This window comes from Podarcis raffonei, chromosome 1 (genome assembly GCF_027172205.1).
Source record: "Podarcis raffonei isolate rPodRaf1 chromosome 1, rPodRaf1.pri, whole genome shotgun sequence".
Classification (NCBI taxonomy): Eukaryota; Metazoa; Chordata; class Lepidosauria; order Squamata; family Lacertidae; genus Podarcis; species Podarcis raffonei.
In genome coordinates this window covers 45,718,862-45,739,330 of record NC_070602.1, presented here as the reverse complement: position 1 = coordinate 45,739,330, position 20,469 = coordinate 45,718,862, and the positions used below count along the sequence as shown (strand labels likewise).

Genomic DNA, 20,469 nt, shown 5'->3' with positions numbered 1-20,469 from the left:
AAAAGCAGAGACATCACCTTGCCAACAAAGGTCCATATAGTTAAAGCTATGATTTTCCCAGTAGTGATGTATGGAAGTGAGAGCTGAACAATAAAGAAGGCTGATCGCCGAAGAATTGATGCTTTTGAATTATGGTGCTGGAGGAGACTCTTGAGAGTCCCATGGATTGCCTATCCATTCTGAAGGAAATCAGCCCTGAGTGCTCGCTGGAAGGACAGATCGTGAAGCTGAGGCTCCAATACTTTGGCCACCTCATGAGAAGAGAAGACTCCCTGATGCTGGGAAAGCACAAGGAGAAGGGGCTGACAGAGGACGAGGTGATTGGATAGTGTTCTCGAAGCTAGGAACATGAGTTTGACCAAGCTGTGGGATGCGGTGGAGGACAGGAGTGCCGGGTTTCCACGCGCGTAGGGGAGGCACAAAAGGTGCCAGCCGAATCCCAGGTTCACAAGCTTCTCCCGCTTGTGATTTCAATGGGTCTCCGCCTTCGCCGTGGCGGTCAGACCCTGCTTTTCACGGAGCAAGTTCCTCCCGATCGGAGGAGCTCCGCCATTGCCGGAGGCGCCAACCCGGAAGTGCTACCCGCATGAGTTTGACCAAACTGCGGGAGGCAGTGGAAGACAGGACTGCCTGGCGTGCTCTGGTCCATGGGGTCACAAAGAGTCGGACATGACTAAACGACTAAACAACAACAACAACAGAGTGCTGTTGTACTCATGTCCTGCTTGCAGGATTCCCACAGGCAACTGGCTGGCCAATGTGAGAACAGGATGCTGGACTAGATGGGCCATTGGCCTGATCTAGTAGACTCATCTTAAGTTCAGATGTTTCCAAGAAGTGTGTGAATCTTCCAAGTCCTGTCTTTTGTTTTGTTTTTGTTTTTTAACTGAAAAACAGCCTTGGAGGCTGCAGTCAAGGAACAGAAGAGTAGTGGGGCAGGAGGCATTGCTTAACCCTTTCCCTTCCTACCATTTTCCAGCTCAAAAGTACTACTTCTTTGTGAGGAAAGATACAGGATTCCTGTTATCTTTTCTCACCATACACGGGAAAAATAAGCTTGGAAATTGCAATTCTGAGCTGAGAAACAGCAGAAAGCGGAAAGGAACAAGCATCTCTTTCTCTCATTTCTCCTTTCCTCCTGTCAAATTGGTAGCTGTCAGGGGGTGGCTTTTCAGTTAAAAAGGAGGGAGTGAAGGAAGATTGCTCATTTTGCCTGTGTAACATCCAGTTTGGCCCTCTGGCCACTTGGAAAAGCTCTAAAAGTGCTCTTGCGCCATTTATTTGCATATGTAAACTTTGCTGAAATGGGAGAAAGAGGAGAAGCATTTATTTAATGGAATCTACTTAATAAGCAATGGAACTTTTGCATTTGAATTACAGACACAGGAAATGCAAAATGGGTTTTCATTGTCTTGCGAAAATGGCCTAAGTGTTCTCAAGAGTGTGAAGATATATAGCTCCTGTTGGTTTTTTTACTCCTGAGCAACAAACATTGCCAACTAACCAGGCAAAAAAACCTGTGCTGACCTGCTCTTTTGCTTTTATGTTTGATGTGCAGGAATCAGGGAGGTGAAACTTTTCACCAACAGAAAAGAAACATCATTACCTATTAATGTTTGCACATCCAGCTGCTGCGTTGTAGCTGGCCGAAAAGCTGGCCGTAATCTTTGGCTGGTTTTTCAGGACTGATGACACCATGGTGCTACTGGCAAGAAAGGAGAAAACCTCACAAAATGAGGACACCCCCCCCCCTCCAAGTCTGTAAGATCCAATCCTTGGCCTGAGGCAGGAAGAAGTGAAATGCTTTAGAAGCATCAAGTTCTTTATGCAATGCAAAGTGTCAGAATAGGATATGCAAAGAGCAGGTCACTCCTGTAAGAAGTCTAACAGCTGCTATTTCCTCCTTAGGGGGGGAAAAGGGCAGCTCAAAAGGGTTGTTGTCTACCAAAGGTCCTCCCAATTTCCACCCCTGAAGAACCATGGATCCTCTTAAAAGTTCACTGCCCCAAAAAAATTAAGCCAGGAGCCCATCCACACGTGTGTGTGTTTCAGGGAGGGCTTACTTATGTCACTACAGTGGTACCTTGGGTTACAAACGCTTCAGGTTATGTACACTTCAGGTTACATACGCTTCAGGTTACAGACTCTGCTAACCCAGAAATAGTGCTTCAGGTTAATAACTTTGCTTTAGGATGAGAACAGAAATTGCATGGCGGCAGCGGGAGACCCCATTAGCTAAAGTGGTGCTTCAGGTTAAGAACAGTTTCAGGTTAAGAACGGACCTCCGGAACGAAATAAGTACTTAACCTGAGGTAAAACTGTACTGTACTTCTGATCCTTCATTCGGAGATTTCTCAGACTAGTACTTTGAGTTACTGCATTTTGCCACTGCCTTCTGTGTCCTGTGAATCAGCAGTGTGGTATTATTACTATTTTGAGAGGAGTGGCTTCCGTCCTGCAGAACCAGTTTGGCACCTTTCCCCTCCACTCCCCTCCCTCCCCCATTCCATCTTTGGCTTTACAGTGGGTTTGTGGGAAGGATGTTTTCCCTTCCATTTTGTTCTCCTTGGGCTAATGGTCATGGAAATGACAGTCCCATTTAAAAAAAAAAAAAAGGATGCTACTTCTCACTGCACACCTGCACATCAAGTTTTCAATAAATAATGCTGCTATCTGTGCTGCTTCCGTGAACTGATGCAGGATGAAGGCTGAACTGCTGGCCCTGCAGGGGATGGTGCAGGGAAAGGGTGGAGGGATCAGGCATAAACATGGAGGGAGAGAAGCAGCAAGGAAGGGAGCCCTGGCAGAGGACATGTAGAACAAGGCTTGTGAAGAAGGCGCCAAAAGCCTCCGGTAACTGGCAGTCTGTACTATTGTCACACACACACAGGCGCCATGCCTCTAACTCTTGTGGCTATTCCAGTTCCCTGATGGGGACTGCATTTTATGAGGAGCTCACATTGTGTACCTTGGCTGGAGCAGATAGCGCTGTGGTCTAAACCACTGAGCCTCTTGAGCTTGCCCAGTGCAAGTAGATAAATAGGTATCTGAGGGGTCAGAAGTAGTGACATCAACACAAATGGAGGTGAGCATCATGTGGCTTCTGTCATGGTGTTCCGTTGTGCCAGAAGCGGTTTAGTCATGCTGGCCACATGACCCAGAAAGCTGTCTGTGGACTAACGCCGGCTCCCTTGGCCTGGAGCGAGATGAGCGCCGCAACCCCATAGCCACCTTTGACTGGACTTGACTGTCCAGGGGTCCTTTACCTTTTACCTTGGCTGGAGTTGGAGAGTCCCCATCAGGGACTGGTGCAGCCAGATGCAGTCTAGCTGCTGCTCACTGAGTGAATGGTGACACTACATTAAGGTGAAGGCAGCCTGGCTGGCTGTTACTATAGAGCAAGCATGCAGAAAGGACCACAAATACATTTTCAAAACTAGGTGGGTGTGAGAAAACGGCATGAAAAGGGTGTCATACCCAACATCTCCACACATGCACTATACACTGGCGGAGGAACAGGGGTGGGGGGGAGCGCACCACCCCCGGCGGCACGATCCCAGTGGGGTGCCATTGCGGCTGGGCCCCCCTGGTGCTGGGCGCCACGCCCCCACTGGTGGCAGTGTGGGCCACGCCTCTGGGATGCGCGTCACGCCCCCTCCCTGGCACACAAGGTTGACCAATCCTGACTTAGTCCATGTCAACACCAGACAGAGTTTGCTCCCCTCCTTTAAAGGTTTCTTATTTTAGCAAGAATCTGAGCCACACATAAACTTCACAGCACCCTTGCTTGACTCCTGAGTCAGACTCTTAGCTCTGCCCACTACCCTGACTCCATGCAAATACGGCGGGTGCCATCAGGGCAGACTTTCAGGCACGGTTCAGGGCCCCAGTCGGTAGAATGAGCAGCAGGGCTGACTTACCAATTTCGAAGTAAGTAGAACATTGCACATTACCATCTAAAGACTGGTGGGAATAGGCACATAAGATCATTCAGTCCAGAGTCTAAAAACAATCATCTTATAGTTTTAAGTATATCTAAGTTGTTGACACCTGCTGATTCAAAGTCAGAAGAGACAGTTGCCAAATCTACCAATTTCCCACAGTGCTAATATACAGGAAGTAGAAGTAGCCCTCATTGAATCTGATTGATCTCTCTATTCCACAGCCAGGGCAGCTTGTTATTCACACCATGCATCCCTGAGTATGCTCTTGCAAGTATATGCTACCCAAAATGGTGCCACACAGAGGGCTCTGCGGGCACAGGGAAAGAATAAAAGCTCTGGGACTAAATATAGGTTCCATGCAACTTGTGGAAAGCAGTTTGGGGAGAGGGGAATTTATAGCTGATAAGCAGTGGGGCAGGAGTGTTACGCTCTCTCTGCCCAACATTTCTTCCCTCTGGGTCTCTCTCTCACACAAGGCATTCCAAAGGAACACTTGGAACCTTCCGGGGGTTAAGGCTGCTTAGCTCATCTGCTTTGCATGCAAAAGGTCCCAGGTTAAATCCCTGGCATATCCGAAGGGTGCTGGGAAGACTCCCTGTCTGAAACCCCGGAGAGCTGCTGCCAGTTTGTGTAGACAATACTGAACTAGATGGAGCAATAGTCTTAACTCAGAATAAGGCAGCTTTTACGCATATGGTCCTGCATACCATTTCATGGCGAAGATGCCATTGTTGCACAAACTCATATGAAAAAATGCTGCCATGCATATAAAGCATATACACTGGTACCTTGGGTTAAGAACTTAATTCGTTCTGGAGGTCTGTTCTTAACCTGAAACTGTTCTTAACCTGAAGCACCACTTTAGCTAATGGGGCCTCCTGCTGCTGCCACGCCACTGGCATGCAATTTCTGTTCTCATCCTGAGGTAAAGTTCTTAACCTGAGGTACTATTTCTGGGTTAACGGAGTCTGTAACCTGAAGCATATGTAACCTGAAGCGTCTGTAACACGAGGTACCACTGTACAGAAATGCCAGACAGCCGCAGTTTGCAAGCAATTTCTGCAATGGAAGGAGTTTCCAAAAGTCCTGCCATGAGATCACAGAAATCTCTGCAGCAATGTTTAAATCAGAGGTGGGGAACCTGAGGCCACGGGGGTTCATGCATTCTCTCAGGCTTCTCCTCTGAACTCTCCCTAGGCCTCATTCCTCATTGGTCCTGCTGCAACCACCAAGCATTTCTGTGTAGCTGGAATGTATCCTTGAACACTGATGTTGCCTCTTGCTTATCTGGACCGAGGAGAGGGGGTGAGTGTTAGCATGTGTAAAACTACCCTACTGAACATGCTTTTTAAAAAAATAATGTTGATCCATCTATTTTTGCCTCTGACCCAGGGCCAGATTTAGGTTTGATGAGGCCCTAAGCTACTGAAGGTAAAGGGGCCCTTCTATGTCCAGCTGTCCTTTGTCAACAACAAATTGTCGCTGTTTTTTGTGCTGAATCTATGCTATATGGTAACTTATGGACCTAATAGGTATCTAAAGCCATTTGCACATAACAAAATATGTGATATTTTAGGAAGCAGGCTAGCAGGCGGGGCCCATTACTTACATCATAGGAGCCTACAAAGCACAAAACACTGCTGCTGTATGTGGGTTTAATTTATTTGTTTTTTATCTTATATTTTGGAAATGAACATCCAGGTTTTATTTCCTTTAAATTTTTTGGGGGGCCCCAAGAGAGTGGGGCCCTAAGCTATAGCTTGTTTAGCTTATATGTAAATCCGGCACTGCTCTGACCCCACCCACCACTCATATATGGTCCTCAATAAGTTTCCCAGAAGGTAAATATGTGGTCTTAGGGCTGGAAAATGCCCCCACTCATGATTTAAATGATGCCTACAACTAGATGCTTTCCAAAGGAAAAACCCAATGAGTCCTGCCCAATGGTTTATAATCTGGGGAATGGGGAGTTACAAGTTACAAGATATCAGTGAAGTAAAAGGAAATCAGTCTTGGACAAAGAAAGCAAGAGTTTGATAAGTTGTTGTAATACAAGCGAAGAAGTGGCATGGATACCAGAAGGAATAAAAAATCCAAATATTAGGGCCAATTACAGGGAAATTGTTAAGAGATGAGAGACAGAATTTCAAATTTAACATAGCAAATGAATGGAAGTCATTTACTACAAATGAATAAAATGAAAACAGAGGAGAGCTTGGTGCTGTTTTCTTTATTCACAAAAAAAGCGGCAGTCAGGGGTGAGCTGTAAGGTAGCCAGTTATGCAGATGCTGCTGCATTATTCAGGATTGTGAAAACCCAAACAGACCTCAAAGGGCTCCAAAATAAATTCCGAAAGTGGGTGAATGGGCAACAAAATGACAAACATGTAAGCATAATGTTATGCACATTAGGACAAAACAATCAAACTTCACATACGCACTGATGGGATATGAACTGGCAGTGACTAATCCGGAAACAGATCTTGTAGTCCAAGTTTCCATCATCTGTGACTATTAAATTACATGCTATTCACTAGTTCATTCACATGAAGCTGATGGATAGCACTAGACACAGAATTTGCTCTCAGCTGACCAAACCAATTAGTTCTTCAAAGCATAAAATGTGGAGGGTTGACAGGGTTGCCAGCTTATTCACTGGTCCTGGCTCCTGTGCCATTAACAGCAACTCGATCTATGCAAATGCAAGCTGGATAGAGGCCAAAAGCCCAAAATGTGGATGGTTATTTAAATTCAGTGGGCTTCTCTCACATCTGCAGCTTCTGAACATGTGCCCAGCTTCTCTGTGCAATTTCCTTCCCCTCTCAGGAGGGTGCAATTTCTGAGTGGAGGTGTAGTGGATGGGTGGGTGGGTGGGTGCGCGCGCGCACACACACATTTGCTTATCCCTTTCCCTGGTGACTCTTTTTCTGTTCAGAATTCCCTTGCCCATGGAGTTCTGTGTGCTTATTCATTTATTTTATTTGTTCTTTACATTCCCACCTTTCTTCCAAGGTGCCCAGGGTGCCATGCATGATTCTACCCTCTTCATTTTATCCTCACAACAAGGTAGTAGGTTTGGCTTCAAGACAGTGACTAGCTAAAGAGCACCACGTGAGCTTTATAAGGATTTGAATGCTGGTCTCACAGGTACCAGTGTGACCCCTACACTGGCTGCTGAAAATACATGCTTTTAGTGTTTTGTAAGCCTAACAGCGACTCTGTAGAAATAGGCAGTTGGCAGGGGGGGTTATTTAGGGAAAGGGTTAAGTACATCTTTGTACCACCCCTTTCCCATTTTCCGGCTGAAAACCAGAACCTCCAAAGGCTGCCTCCTCCTCCTCCTCCTCCTCCTCCTCCTCCTCTTCTTCCTCTTCTTCTACTAGCACCTGCTACCAGGGCTTTCTCACATTTGTTTGTATTTTGCCTCTGTCTCCTCTCACTGGCTTTCCCTCAGGCCTGTGGATGAACCACTCCCCCCCTCTAACCCTCCTTTTGCAGGCAACTTCTTGCGTCTTCTTTTCTTTCTTTTTCTTTTCTTTCTGCAGTCTTCTCCTTCCCTGGGCCTGCCACTCTGTGTCCAAGCAGCTTAGCCAATGACAGTAACATCAAGTGAAGCTCCTCTTAGCTTCAGGATTTTAAGCGGCAGTCCAAACCACACTTTCCTGTGAGTAAGCCCAGGAATTCAATAGGGCCTTATTCTAAGTAGACATGGTTAGGATTGTGCTGTTAGTTAGCCTTTGGAACATAGTGTTTTGGAATATACCGTACATTGGAGGGCAGGAGGAAGAAGTCTGTCATCACGATAACAATAGATATTTTTCGTGATTAGTTACTAGCCTCTGTCTGGCTAGAAATATTCCCCAAGTCTAAATGCTTGTAGAAGATTTTCATTCTTCAGGTGGTAATGAGCTGAAACATCAACTGATGGGACTGCGCCTCTTTCAACCACCACAAGAATCACTCTCAATCTCTGTAAAGTGGGATACAATGCCAAATGCATAAGGCCCCAGTCACAAGCAGCCACCCGATAGCTATTTCTGGAACTAGGTAATGCCATAAGGGAAGCCCCCTGATTTGCAAAATGGTATGTTGGGTTATAACCATCATCCCATGTGAAGGTGACCAAGAAAAAGAAACTCTCTGGTTGTTAAGCAGCCCATTGTCAATGTCTCAGATAAAACTGACCCAGGAATAGAATACAGTGGTACCTTGGTTATAGACGCTTCAGGTTACAGACGCTTCAGGATACAGGCTCTGCCAACCCAGAAATAGTACCTCAGGTTAAGAACTTTGCTTCAGGATGAGAACAGAAATCACGCAGCGGCAGCAGGAGGCCCCATTAGCTAAAGTGGTGCTTCAGGTTAAGAACAGTTTCAGGTTAAGAACAGACCTCCGGAATGAATTAAGTTCTTAACCTGAGGTACCACTGTAAAAGGCATTGGGAGTGGAAAGGAGAGGATCAAGGTATTATTTGAATCCGGGTTGACCAGTGCTTAATCTCAGAACTTCTGAACCCCAACACACCACTGTCACGGCAAGACTCAGTCATGGGAGATGTGCAGTAAAAGACGGGGACACTGAGCATGTGCAGAATGCATTTTCCTCAGCACTAAGAAACCATGACCAAAGCCATAGATCTGGAATTGAGACAACAAGGCAGGGGGAGTGGATTAAGTGCAATGCAAGTTATAATCAATATTAGGCAATTAAGCTTTTAGCATAATATTTCAATATTTAGTGCAGGTGAGACCAACAGATCTATGTAAGACCGGCAAGGTGAGCTGTATTACTTCCATTGCTAGAAGCTAATTATTATTTGGCCTTCATCCTGCAAAATGTTGGCTATAATTCCCATTTATTTCAGTTGGGTTACTTATAAGAAGCAAGGCTAAGCAGTCCTTAGCAAACTGGGATCTTTCGCAACATTGATCCCATAAACTGAATAAAGATAAAACCATTTTGTTTTAGTACCTCCGTTCAGTGAAGAATTGCACGCCCTGTAACTAGACTCTGCAGTATTAAAAGATATAACATTGAACACCAGCTTTTGATGAAATATGAATAATTGGGTGAAGCAGCCCACATCAGTAACACCCCAAAGGAGTTGCCTGAGGAGCAAGTGCCATAAGAAACCAGTCAAGATTCAGTGGAAACACCCTGTTGTGATTACATTCACACCATACGGCTGTGGAATTTGTCATCTCATTCTCTGCCAAGATGCAACAGTTCTGGGCACTGCTGAACATGCCATCAAATGATTCACAGCGGCTGAAGTTGTATTTTGCTTACATTACAACACCCAGCCAGGGAAAGTGTGACCTAAGATGCATTTTGCTGAACTTCATCAGCTATTCCCATATGAGGGGAGAATTGGTGTATTGGAGGCCATGCCAAAAACATCAGAGACACTAAATTAAATCCTTCCTTGAGGCCATTGGCTTGGAATCTGTGGCTCGAACGGGCTCTTTTAGGCTATAAACCATGTCATGAAAAATTCCTGACCAGGGCTTCTTGCAGTGGTTTAAGAGAGAACTATTTAAAATTTGATTGCAACGTTCTTCTCCTTTGTTATGTTCTCATTCAAAAGGAAAATAAACTCTTGCTTTTCTACGCTATACCCAGCACACTTCTGTTGTGCTGGGTTCAGAAGGCTACTACCATGTTACAACTTGTGCTCCTCAAACAGTTCCAGCAGAGAAAACTAATGGAATTGCTTAGTTATTCATCACACAGGTAGCGAGCGCACTGTGGCCTCTTGGACAGAGCTGTGGCTTTGGATGCTTCCCTAATGTCACCGCATTATTGCAGTCTGGAGGGGCACAAAGAAACCATAACCTCGAAACATTTGTGGTATTAAAAGTTACAGGGTGTTAGCAGGAAACTACAGGACATACACCTATTGCAAACAAAGCAGTATGCCCCCCACCCAAGAGCAAATGCTATTGAAAGCCTGAGAGCCAGTGTGGTGAAGTGGTTAAGAGCGGTAGATTCGTAATCTGGGGAACAGAGTTCGCGTCTCTGCTCCTCCACATGCAGCTGCTGGGTGACCTTGGGCTAGTCACACTTCTCTGAAGTCTCTCAGCCCCACTCACCCCACAGAGTGTTTGTTGTGGGGAGGGAGGGAAAGGAGAATGTTAGCCACCTTGAGACTCCTTCGGGTAGTGATAAAGCAGGATATCAAATCCAAACTCTTCTTTATTTATAACTGCCCATATAACACCACAAGCACAAACCAAATTGTATTTCAGTAAGTAGTCCTCTAACCTCTCCCACAAACTCTCTTCCTCTGACAGCATGCTCTATGCAAGTGGTTTTCAACCAGTGTGCTGTGGCACCCTGGGGTGCCTTGAATGATGGTCAGGGGTGCCGCAGGCAGCACTGGCCTCTGTCCCTCTTTCCTTCCCTCCCCCTCCTCTGATGCCCTTTCGCATCTGGCTTCCCCAAGGTTTGCACAGCTGTTTATTGCAGCAGCTCTGGCTACTAGCTCTGCGGGCAAATGGTGCCTCTTGAAGGGATTGGGTGGCAGCTCAGAGACCAGGGATGGCAGAGGAGAGGAGTTTGAGTGAGGGTGTTTGAAAAAGGGTGAGAGGCTGCCAGCTCCGTAAGCAAGGGGTGACATAACTGGGCTCCTGAGCCCCACAGGGGTACCAAAGGAGTTGGTCAAGGAAGCCATGGACTCAGAAAGATTGAAAACCTCTGCCACTGGTCTTCAACTGGTGGGTCATGGCTTGACCTGATTCAAAATGGGTCACTGTAGAAGCACTACCACCATGCAGATATATGGTAAAAGATTAAGAAATGGGACCCCAAATGCATGTTTGGGTTAAAAGTGGGTCCTGGAAAAGTTGAAGATACCTGCCCTATGCAACCCCACAATACTTGCTTGTTTCTGATTAATTTTGGTTTGTTTCTACTAGTTTAGCCTAGGAGTTGTTCACATGATTCTGTTCCGAACAGAACACCCTGTGATTACCACAAAGGAGTGTACAATGTGATGTGTGAATTGTTATTAGGCAGTCCTATTTCGTAACGTGCTCGCTGCACTATTAAAGGATTGATAAAGAAAGCAAATTGCTGAAGCTGCCTGGATGTTGTCTCCAGACCTCACTGAAGAAGCAGTCGAATGACCAGAAACTGAATTAGAAAGTGTAGGGTAACTGACAACATACATCAAAACACTCACAAAACCACATGCCTAGATTGCAAACATGTGATCAGAACACAGACTGACAAAATCTAGAGTCCATTGCTTAATAATCCATTGTGATTCATCTCCCAGGATAAGTGTGCAATGCGGAAAAGCCCACTTCATCTCATAACACCCTCAGAACGTTACATTGTACTTAAATCTCATTGAAATTGTTGAGACAGTCTCACCAGAAGTTACCTTGTCCCATTGATTTTAGTCATACTTAAGTGCAAGAACCCATTATTTCTGCAGACTTTCTTTGAAAAAGATTGAATGTGGAACCCATTTAACAATTCGAAAACTTTCCCCAAATATCTTCCCCATTACCATGAAAGTCCTTTCCCCTCCCATCCCCACAGATAGGGAGATTTGTAGCTTAGAATTCTTGCAACAATTTTGACTTCCATGTCCCTTGAATGTTATTCCCATCCAAGCCTATTATTGGGGCTTTTGGGGTGGCAGGGGGGAGGAGAATACAGTATGTATAAACAAATGTAGAGGCTTTGAGAAATTCCTTTCCCACCCCATGACAAATTTTTGAAGCCAGCTCCACCCATCCACACAACCTGATGGGCTGTGCAAGACTTGAATTTTGAGGAAACAAATTACAAAAGCACTAAGCAACTAATCAAGTCATTCATGCAACTAAATAAAAGGGGAACCTGTCATTTTCCAGATTCCCCAATAGTACACCCTTCCCCCAGCTCATAACAGTTCTCATTTCCTATCTCTAGCCCCCATTTCATTCAGCATCCACATCCACTCCCATATCTTGCGGCTATATTTATCCAACACTTTTCCAGGAGGTCAAAGATACAAGGATGACAGAGCTTTACTGATTAGGATGGTTTTGCTTCTGAAACAAATTATAAGTGGGATGCATTTCAAAAAGCCTTTCTAAATGTCGAGAGCCACAGAAGTTAAGAATGCAAGAAGAGCCTTGTTGGACCAATGAGGGTTGCCTGGAGCCTTTGTTTAAGCAGCGGGGGGGGGGGGGAGAACATTTCTCTTCTCCCAGGCCTTTGACTAATTTAATCATCAATGTGGGGTGGGGGTATTGTTTTTGTTTGTTACTATGTTATGTATTTTTGTGTTTTTATATTGTAAACTGCCATGTGATCCTTGGATGAAGGGCGGTATAGAAATTGAATACAGGCAATGACCAATTTAGGCACATCCAAATGACGTGCAATCACACATGCATAGCGCTGAACCTGGAAGTAGCCCCAAAAAGTCATTAAAATGTCACAGAAAGTAGAATGGGGCAGAACGGGAGTGAAGTCAAACCATTGGGTTAGCATCACTGAATTGACCTCCCCAATGTACAAGTCTGGGCAGTGTGGATGGAAGTCCTGGGCCGCCCGGACAATAGGACCCCCTCTCGGCCTTCTTTAAGTGGTCCAAAGAAAGCAGAGCAGTCTGTCTGGCACCAGCTTGGTTGCAGTTGTCGTCAGAAGGAAGCATACAATATGTCATCCAACCAACTGTCTTAGGGACCAGATTTGTGTAGGGTTTACTCCTTAACCTTTTCTTCTCATGCAGATAGCCTGCAGGGCAGCAGATGTTTAGGAACAGAGTTTTCCTTCTCCTAGATGGGCTACCCTCCCAGGCTGGCGAGCCCCATGAGCCCCATCTGCTTACATTAAACAGTGGCAATTGTCACTTGCATAATTGCTAACACAGCAGAGCTGTTGCTTTAGCATAATATTTTGGATTGGCTCATGACCACCATCAGATTGCGACAATGTGCTGTTATTCTCCATCCCAGCTGCATCTCTGCTGGCACATTGCTCCATAGATTTAAGCCTCAAGACTCTATTTTTTTTAATGATTAACATCTGCTGAAAGGACTACTCAGTGCCAGACTTGGGGGTTTTTTTTTGAACCAGCAAGCAGGTAGCTATTAAACTCCAGTGGGTTTTTTTGTTTGTTTGTTTTTTTAAAGTACAATTATCTTCATCTGTACTTCATCACAGTGCAGGTTTAGATCAAGGCATAATCATATTTAGGGGGTCTTTTTGTTTCCTTCACCAATGAGACTCCTCAGGCTTGCTTCAGACACACAGCAGCCACCTCCATGCAAATGAACTAGTCCAGGCTGGCTTGGACACTTCTGTGTGACTACATTCTTCTTTTTTTATTCTTTGTTTTCAGGCCTGTTAAGCCTGGCAATAGTTTGAGGCATGTTAGTTACTAAGCACATGATGGCTGCTGATTTCATCAGCACACACACCAAAAGACTCTCAGGGCAGCGTAAAGACTAGCAGATATATTGTGCTATGGTCCATTTTGTGAGGTGCATGACATGTTATCCCAATTTTTGTGTGTGTGTGTGTGTGTGTGTTGGTACACATATGTATGTATTCCACATAAACACTGAATTGTACCCAATTCTGCTAGTATGACCAGAAGGGACACTTGCCCCAGTGAACTCTCGACCTGTCTCCCCACTCTCGGCTCCTGCAACCCTCAAAAGGCCACTTCCAGTGAACATGGGATGCTCATTGTAGGCTGGAATGTGGGACAGAGCACTACAGGAGATGGAATGTGGAATAGTCTGCAATCAGGCAAAAGCATCTTTGGTCAGCAGAGGAGAGCAATACTCTGCCCCACATCCCAGCCCTTTACTAAGGACCCCTGACTTAACTGAGGAGAGGTTTTTGGAAGGTAGCATAGGCCTGTAGGGGAGGAAAAGGGTGAGAATTCCCTAGCGCAAGCAATGTTTATGCTGGCATTCCCAAGGGAATACTGGGGAAATTGTAAAGAATGGAGCCTCTGAAAGTGAACCGTCATTCATTTTGTGGTTGTTTGTTTACATTGGAGGCTGATTCTCTCTCCCAATGAGATCAGAATGGAGATCACCAACCAGGAGGAAGATTGCATTGGTGAGGCTGCCTACGGACTATACATGTCTTCCCCCAAAGAATCCTGGGAAGCGTAGTTTGCCCCTCACAAAACTACAATCCCCAGGATTCTTTGAGAAGAGTCATGTGCTTTAAATGTATGGCTTGTACGTTGCCTCGGGCACCGACCACTAGTAGTACAGCAGGAACAGAGGGGAATTCTCTAAAACTTTCTTAGCACTTCTCATGAGCAGGAACCGCAGGAGATTGTGGGAGGCGGGTAACAAGGCTGGTAGGAAGAAAGGAAGTGAGTTATCCAGGGATGAAGATGAGCTGGGGGACAAATTATGTCTTGCGTGAGCAAGGACATTTCTTCAGACTTCAGGTGGCCACAGGGCCTGGAGACAAACAGGTTGTGTATGTATAGTAGTGACCAGAGGGGGAATGACTGCTGGGAGGAGCACAGAGAGAAGAAATACTGTACCATGATGCAGTTGCAGCAGCTGCAACAAAGCATGTTTCTCCTATATTGGTCTCCACAGCTGGTACCTGCAGCCTTACAACAGTTTGACTTTACTCCCAAAGGCACACTCCTCCACTGTCTCCTGAGGCAGGTGGATGCCAACTGTCCCAACTGTCCACTAAGAGGTCAATATCAACAACCATCAACAGACAACCAACAGGAGACACTGCAGAATCCAAATACAGGCAGTGATAAGAACATCATTTAATCCCTGCCCTCCAGGGTGTTACAATAAGGCAATGGCAGGCAAATACAGGGTGGAGAGAGACACCCTACTGCAGACAGACAGACAATAAGTTTCCAAAACAAGCAAATGTAAAAAGTCTCAGTTGTTTATGGCTGCTTGATCCTGCAAGTTTTGTCCAGATAGCGCCAGCTTCCCTTTCTTGATCAAAGGCAGGCCCAGAAAGGAAAAGGAAAAAAATAGAAGGTGAATAAAGGAGGGTAAACAGAGATTTGGGGTCAAAAGGGAGGGAGGAGAGGGTTGCACAAACTGTCTCACATATTACTGCCTTCACCACCAGAAATAAGCCTCCCTTGAGGAGTCTATTTTCCCCAGTTCAGACAAGAACAGGTAGGTAGTCCATTTTTATCCAAGGTGGGCCTTTGCCCATGCTTAGCCTCCCCACTTCTCTACAGCCCAGGTTCAGGAATCCCAGCCATCCAGCCCTCTAGATGCTCCCGTGTGGGCAAACAAGGTGTTCAGCGGGAGAAACAATACAATGGGCAGTCACACCATGGGCTGAATCCCAGAAGAGAGGGAGGGAAAGCGGAGAAGCGCCGGAGACACCCAAAAGGATCTGCGGAGGCATCGCTATTGTAGGAAAGGAGGAGGAGGAGGAGGAGAGCACTGGGAAATTGAAAACAAACAGAAAAGGGCCCCCAGTGCCTCCAGTTGGGAACTTCAAAGTATTTCTTCCGAGTATCCGGCGGGACTGGAAATGCAGTACTTTATATTCCCCACGTGGAATTAATAGCGCTGCCTAGTTCGGTGTTATACTTAAAAAGAAGGGATTGTTATACACCAAGGATACAAAGAGTTTAAGGGGGCCGCTGATTTGGGAGGTCGAGCGATACCGATGGTGACCAGGAAAACCTTTTCGAGGCCAGTTTCTTTGCAAGGGGAGGCGGGGACGCCAGTTGTTTTGAGACATCACAATCAAAATGCAGGTGCTTCTCGACTCCCTTTCATTGTCAGGGAGGAAGGACACACCGGGGCTGAGACGCATCGCGCTGCGACCCCCCCTTCTCTGCCCCCCCTTATGTGTCTTAACTGCCTTTGCCCTCATAAGCTGGCGCGATGTATGTTTATATGGCCGATATATCTTTATACGGGTTATCCTGATCAGCAACTTTTCCAAAAGAAAGAAACGTTCTACAGTATTTAACTGCGTTCAACTAACGCGCACTAAAAACAACGGCGCAAGTTGTGAATCTGGAAAATGGACACTAACACACCCCCATTCCTAGGAAAGCATCTTTGCTCCGCGCGCTGCCTATTGTTTCCTTTCCGATCACCCCCGCGCGGGGGGGGGTGTTGAAAGGAGAGGAGAGGGCTAATTATATTAAAAGCCTGGTTCTGTCCCTTTAAAAGAGCGGGAGAGAGTCGGCGGGGGGCGAACTGGGGGCCGCAAGATGAATTCGTCGGCGGGCAGCGAAGGGCTCCCAACGGGTCACGTGGAGGGGCAGGAAATGATTGATGCACAAGGTTGCTGGGCGTGAAGAAATTTAATAGCGCCGCGCGAGGAGCGGCTTCCCACTTCTGCTACTTCGCCGGGCGCACACGCTTCGTTTGCACCAATGATGTCAGCGAGGCTCGACTTCGGATCCACCCCCCACGCGCCTCCCGCCCCCTTCCAGGCTCGCGATGAAAATATTGCCCTTCCTTCGAGGGAGCCCCTCCGGAAGTGGCTCCTCGAAAAGAAACTTCCACTCAGCCTTTATGGTAGTGGCTTCGTGCTGGCAAGCCTATGGCCATCGGGGCTTACTTCCGAGTAAACATGCCCGGGAGTGGGCTGTTGCTGCTGCTGCACGCCCAGCGGATCTGTGCAAGCAGGAGTCAAATACTGGGCTGACTCAGGTGCAAGGGTTGCATCGGGACCGCGCAGGCAATAGGGGGCAGGGCTGGCTGAGCTGTCAAGGCGGCCACTAACTGCTGCACTTGGGGGTTTCAGCAGGGAGGGCTGAGCGACCTCGCCCCCCTGAAACCGACGTAACACGTGCGACTCCAAGCGAGCATAACTCCAGATCCCTTCCACAAGATGTAAGCGCATACTGGATCAGGGCTGAGGAGGTGTGGGTTCTCCCTCGCCCAGCCCTCAGCAGTCACGACCAGGGGTGCCAACTTGAATAAAATATTGAGGGGGGTAAACCCCACCCCGCATAATCGATCACAAGATGCAGCTCACGCACACTATTTGCATGGCAATGCCCATCAACTTGGGGGGGGCGGCCCCCTCAAATGGAGGGGGGCGAAGGGACCTCGGCCTCTAAGGAGTTGGCTTCTACGGTCACGAAGCTCTAATCTTACCTAGCTCTCTGGTTTGCTATGAGGATTTTTTTTTTTTAGCAATCTATTTTCATAAAAACCACGTGCGCCGCCCGGAGCCACTCGGAGGAAGGGCGAGATGCGGATGTGACAAATACGGTGTTTTTAAACTTTGCTGGGAAGCTGCATCGTCCATCCGCTTTCGGCCACCGACTTTGGTGTGGCCCCGCTCTCTCCTCCCTCACCATCGCAGGAAGGGGATCGCTCGCTAATGATCTGAAAATCGCAGCTGCCGCTTCCCCGACGGTCCTGCTTAGAATTCACTAAAGGAAAGGGTCTCATTATGCAAATATTTCATTCCAGAAAGGGAAGGGGGGAGGGGAGATGTCAGTTATTTAAATATGACAGCTCGCCGTGCATCCTCTCTCCCCAACCCCCACTGCAATCCCAAATTAAGGCTGCTGCTTCCTCCGGTTTACTCTCCCATCCATTCACATCAGCGAAGATCCCCGGAACACCCCTCTGAAGTGTGTGTGTTTTTCCCCCGATCGGAGGAAGGAAGGCTGAAAGGTGGCAGACACGGATAACTTCAGCGAGTGGTAGCGAAGCAGCCCCAAAGGAGCTTCCCTCCCCTCCGCCACTACCACGCCAGGATCCCTGATCCCCGTTGCAACTGAGCGCCGGTTCCTTCGAGCGCAGAAGTAACCCTGAAAAGGTTAAGGAAAAGGAAAAGCCCCGCCATCCCCAGTCGCGCTGCCAAATCCCGCTCTCCCTTTAATGCCTGGGGGGGATTAAGCTGGCTGTGCGTGCTGCAGACCAGAAGGAAAAACCGGGGAGGTTTCGGAGAAAACTACTCGCCTTTAACCACCAGGGTTAGGAAGGCGCACACGCACCCCGCCCCCGACGTAGTAGGGCTGCCCCCAGAACCTGCACACGGAGGCTTTCTGGATGATCTGGAGAGCAGCCAGATTTCACCCTCAATTGCACCCTGGCGGCGTCCACCGAGTGGATGCATTCCAGAATCGAGCTCCGGCATCCTCTACTTTTAAAAGCGAAAAAAATTAAATATATCGAACGATATGCAAAGCAGATCGCCGGACTTCCTGCGCTTTATCAAAAGCAACCAGCCACCAACCCCAGTCATTCATCTAGAACAAGTCGGTCTCTCTCTCCCCATACACACACACACATACAAGTGTAATGGCTAATATGTCCCTACTGTCCTGCCATGAAAAGATCCGTGCTGCCCTTTTGCCAACAACGAGCCAGCCAAACGCTGGCGGCTCAAACTCCTTCCCTCCCGCAGCTTTCAAGCCATCCCCGAACTGCAAACGGGGGGGAAACAACTCCCGAAACTGCAACCCGAGCGTTTTCCAAGCCAGTCCTTGTGCGCCCGGTTCCCACCAATCGATCTTTCTGTGCTGGACGCTGACAGCGCTGCAAAGGCAGCCCGGACGCCGCGCGCAGGACTCTGTCAAGTGCAACGCACCCCCTCGGGGATCCGTCAAAACCTTGCCGTTCCCGAGAGCCGAAAAAGCCCCGAGAGCTGCGAGCGGCGCCGGTGCCTCAGCGCCCAGAAACTCCGCTTTCTTTTCATCACCTCCAATCAATTAAGCAGGACGCGGACGTAACAATTTCTTCTTATTAATTACCGAGCGAGAGACTTCGTGTGTGTTGCACAAAAAAGAGAGAGAGAAAGAGAGAGGAGATAGGAAAGAAAAGAGCGAGGGAAGGGTAGAGCAGCTGGGAGTCTGGAGACGCCCGGTTCAGTCTGGCAGCATGCATCGGAAAGGCGCCCTTTTTCATATTTAAACCACGCGGAATATGTACATTTTTTATTCCTACTTACGCTTTCAGGGGGTTGTGAATGACAGTCGCCATTTTGCTACAATGTAACAGAATATTGTGTCTCGGAGTTCTAAAGGTTCGCTCAGGGGAAGCGCTCGGCCAATCGAGAAAGTGGATACCGGCCCGCCGCCCAATCAAGCGCTGAGGGCGGAGCTAGGGTTCTGCTAGTTATTAGGGGAGCTGTCAAAGCCCAGAGGTCACTCCCTTTCTGTGCAACTGTTAAGAGAGCAGGTCTTAAAGGGGCAGCGACGCGGCAGAGGGGCAATCGGCGCTCGAACTTAGATAGCGGGGAGTTTTAAGAGTTGTTAATAACAGTTTGGGTCTTAAAAAAAAAAACCGCACACGCACAGAGGCGAGAGTGGGGTGGGTGTGCGCGCGCGGGGGTGAAACATAGTTCGTTCATTGTTTCAATAGCTTCTCGTTTGCCGAAGAGCATCTCCTCCACCACCAATTCATATGCAAGGGTTGGGTTCGTGCCATTTAATGGGGGGGGGGAATTATATGTGTGCTGACCCTCACTTCTTCAGTTGCACGTTCTAGTTGTTCGGGGTATTAAAAAAACCCAAAACAAAACATGGTGGTCTCCATTTTGTTTCCCTTGATCTCCAGCCACTTTCCCCTTTAGGTTTCTTGGAACGCCGCTCGGTAATTACAGTGACTTCAGGGCAGCACCCTTCCCCCTCCGCCAGGAATTTCTCTGTGTCAGTCATCCAGCTTCTGCAGCCAGTGCACTAGTTACATAATGCACAGTGGCCAAACCGACCGCCTGTTTGTTTCACTCAAAGCAACTTTTTGGAAGCGTGATCGTCTGGGTGTAGCGTGTTGAGACCTGACCTCTCTGATCTTTTGACATGAGAAAAGGGAGCGGGAGGGAGGGAACTTCGCCTACATTTCATTAAAGCACATATAAGTGCTCCGAAGCAGCGAAGTAACTTCTCGGAGGCAGCAGGTCTTCTGACTGCAAGGGAAAGGAGTGGAGACGGAGCCCCATTTCTGGGAAAGACACCAAGACGTCTGAGTTTACCTGTGGCTAATTACATGAGTCTGCAAATGAATTACCCAGAAGAGGAGCTGAAAGATTTTTGATGTGTCTAAAGGCTGAAATCGTACCCACTTGAGAGTAAGGTGAAATCCTATGCATGCTTACTTGGCAGTGAAGCACTTGGAACTCAATGAGACTAACTTTTGGGTGAACACACACAGCAGGCATGTATGTGAAACCTAATCACTGGACGTTTGAGGACTGCACTGTTAAGCACACTTTGGGTACTTCCAGATAGGGACCTGGTATCACAAATGAGTCGTCGGGATCTACTTTTTCTGTGTGTGTGTTAGGCATGCTAGCTTCCACACATTCCTCTCCCCACCCCGTAATGGATATTCACGGGTGTTCCACTACTTGCCATCCACACCAGGGTTGTTGCTTTCTGGTCTCTCCCCTCAGTTACTTCTCCCCTGGCATCCACTACCTTTTTAAATTACAGGCATGAACACAGGTATTTCTATACATCTGCATACCTGAAGAAATTGCATCCTAAGAATTGTACTTGAGCCAGCATAGCCAGCCTTGTTCAGCTAGCTACCATGTTTTATTGGGGGGGAAATGAAGGGTGGGGCTTTGGCCAGGGGATAAT

At 47.4% G+C, this 20,469-nt stretch overlaps 1 protein-coding gene and 1 long non-coding RNA gene across 4 annotated transcripts in view; both read right to left on the bottom strand.

The window, feature by feature from the left end:
* DPF3 (double PHD fingers 3) overlaps positions 1-18,934 on the bottom strand; it is a 184,625-nt gene extending 165,691 nt beyond the window's left edge. For all 3 annotated transcript variants that reach the window (XR_008329943.1, XR_008329942.1, XM_053384383.1), the window contains exon 1: positions 18,837-18,934. Coding sequence is in view for 1 of the 3 variants with exons in the window: in XM_053384383.1 (XP_053240358.1) it covers positions 18,837-18,868 (32 nt within the window). In the remaining 2 variants the exon portion in view is untranslated. The remainder of the gene's footprint in view (positions 1-18,836) is intronic.
* LOC128411869 (uncharacterized) lies at positions 14,684-16,312 on the bottom strand. Its single transcript, XR_008329944.1, has 2 exons — positions 15,956-16,312; positions 14,684-14,880 (listed from the first exon to the last, which is right to left on the bottom strand). It is a non-coding gene; the product is annotated as an uncharacterized LOC128411869 (long non-coding RNA).
* Positions 18,935-20,469: the final 1,535 nt, after the last annotated feature.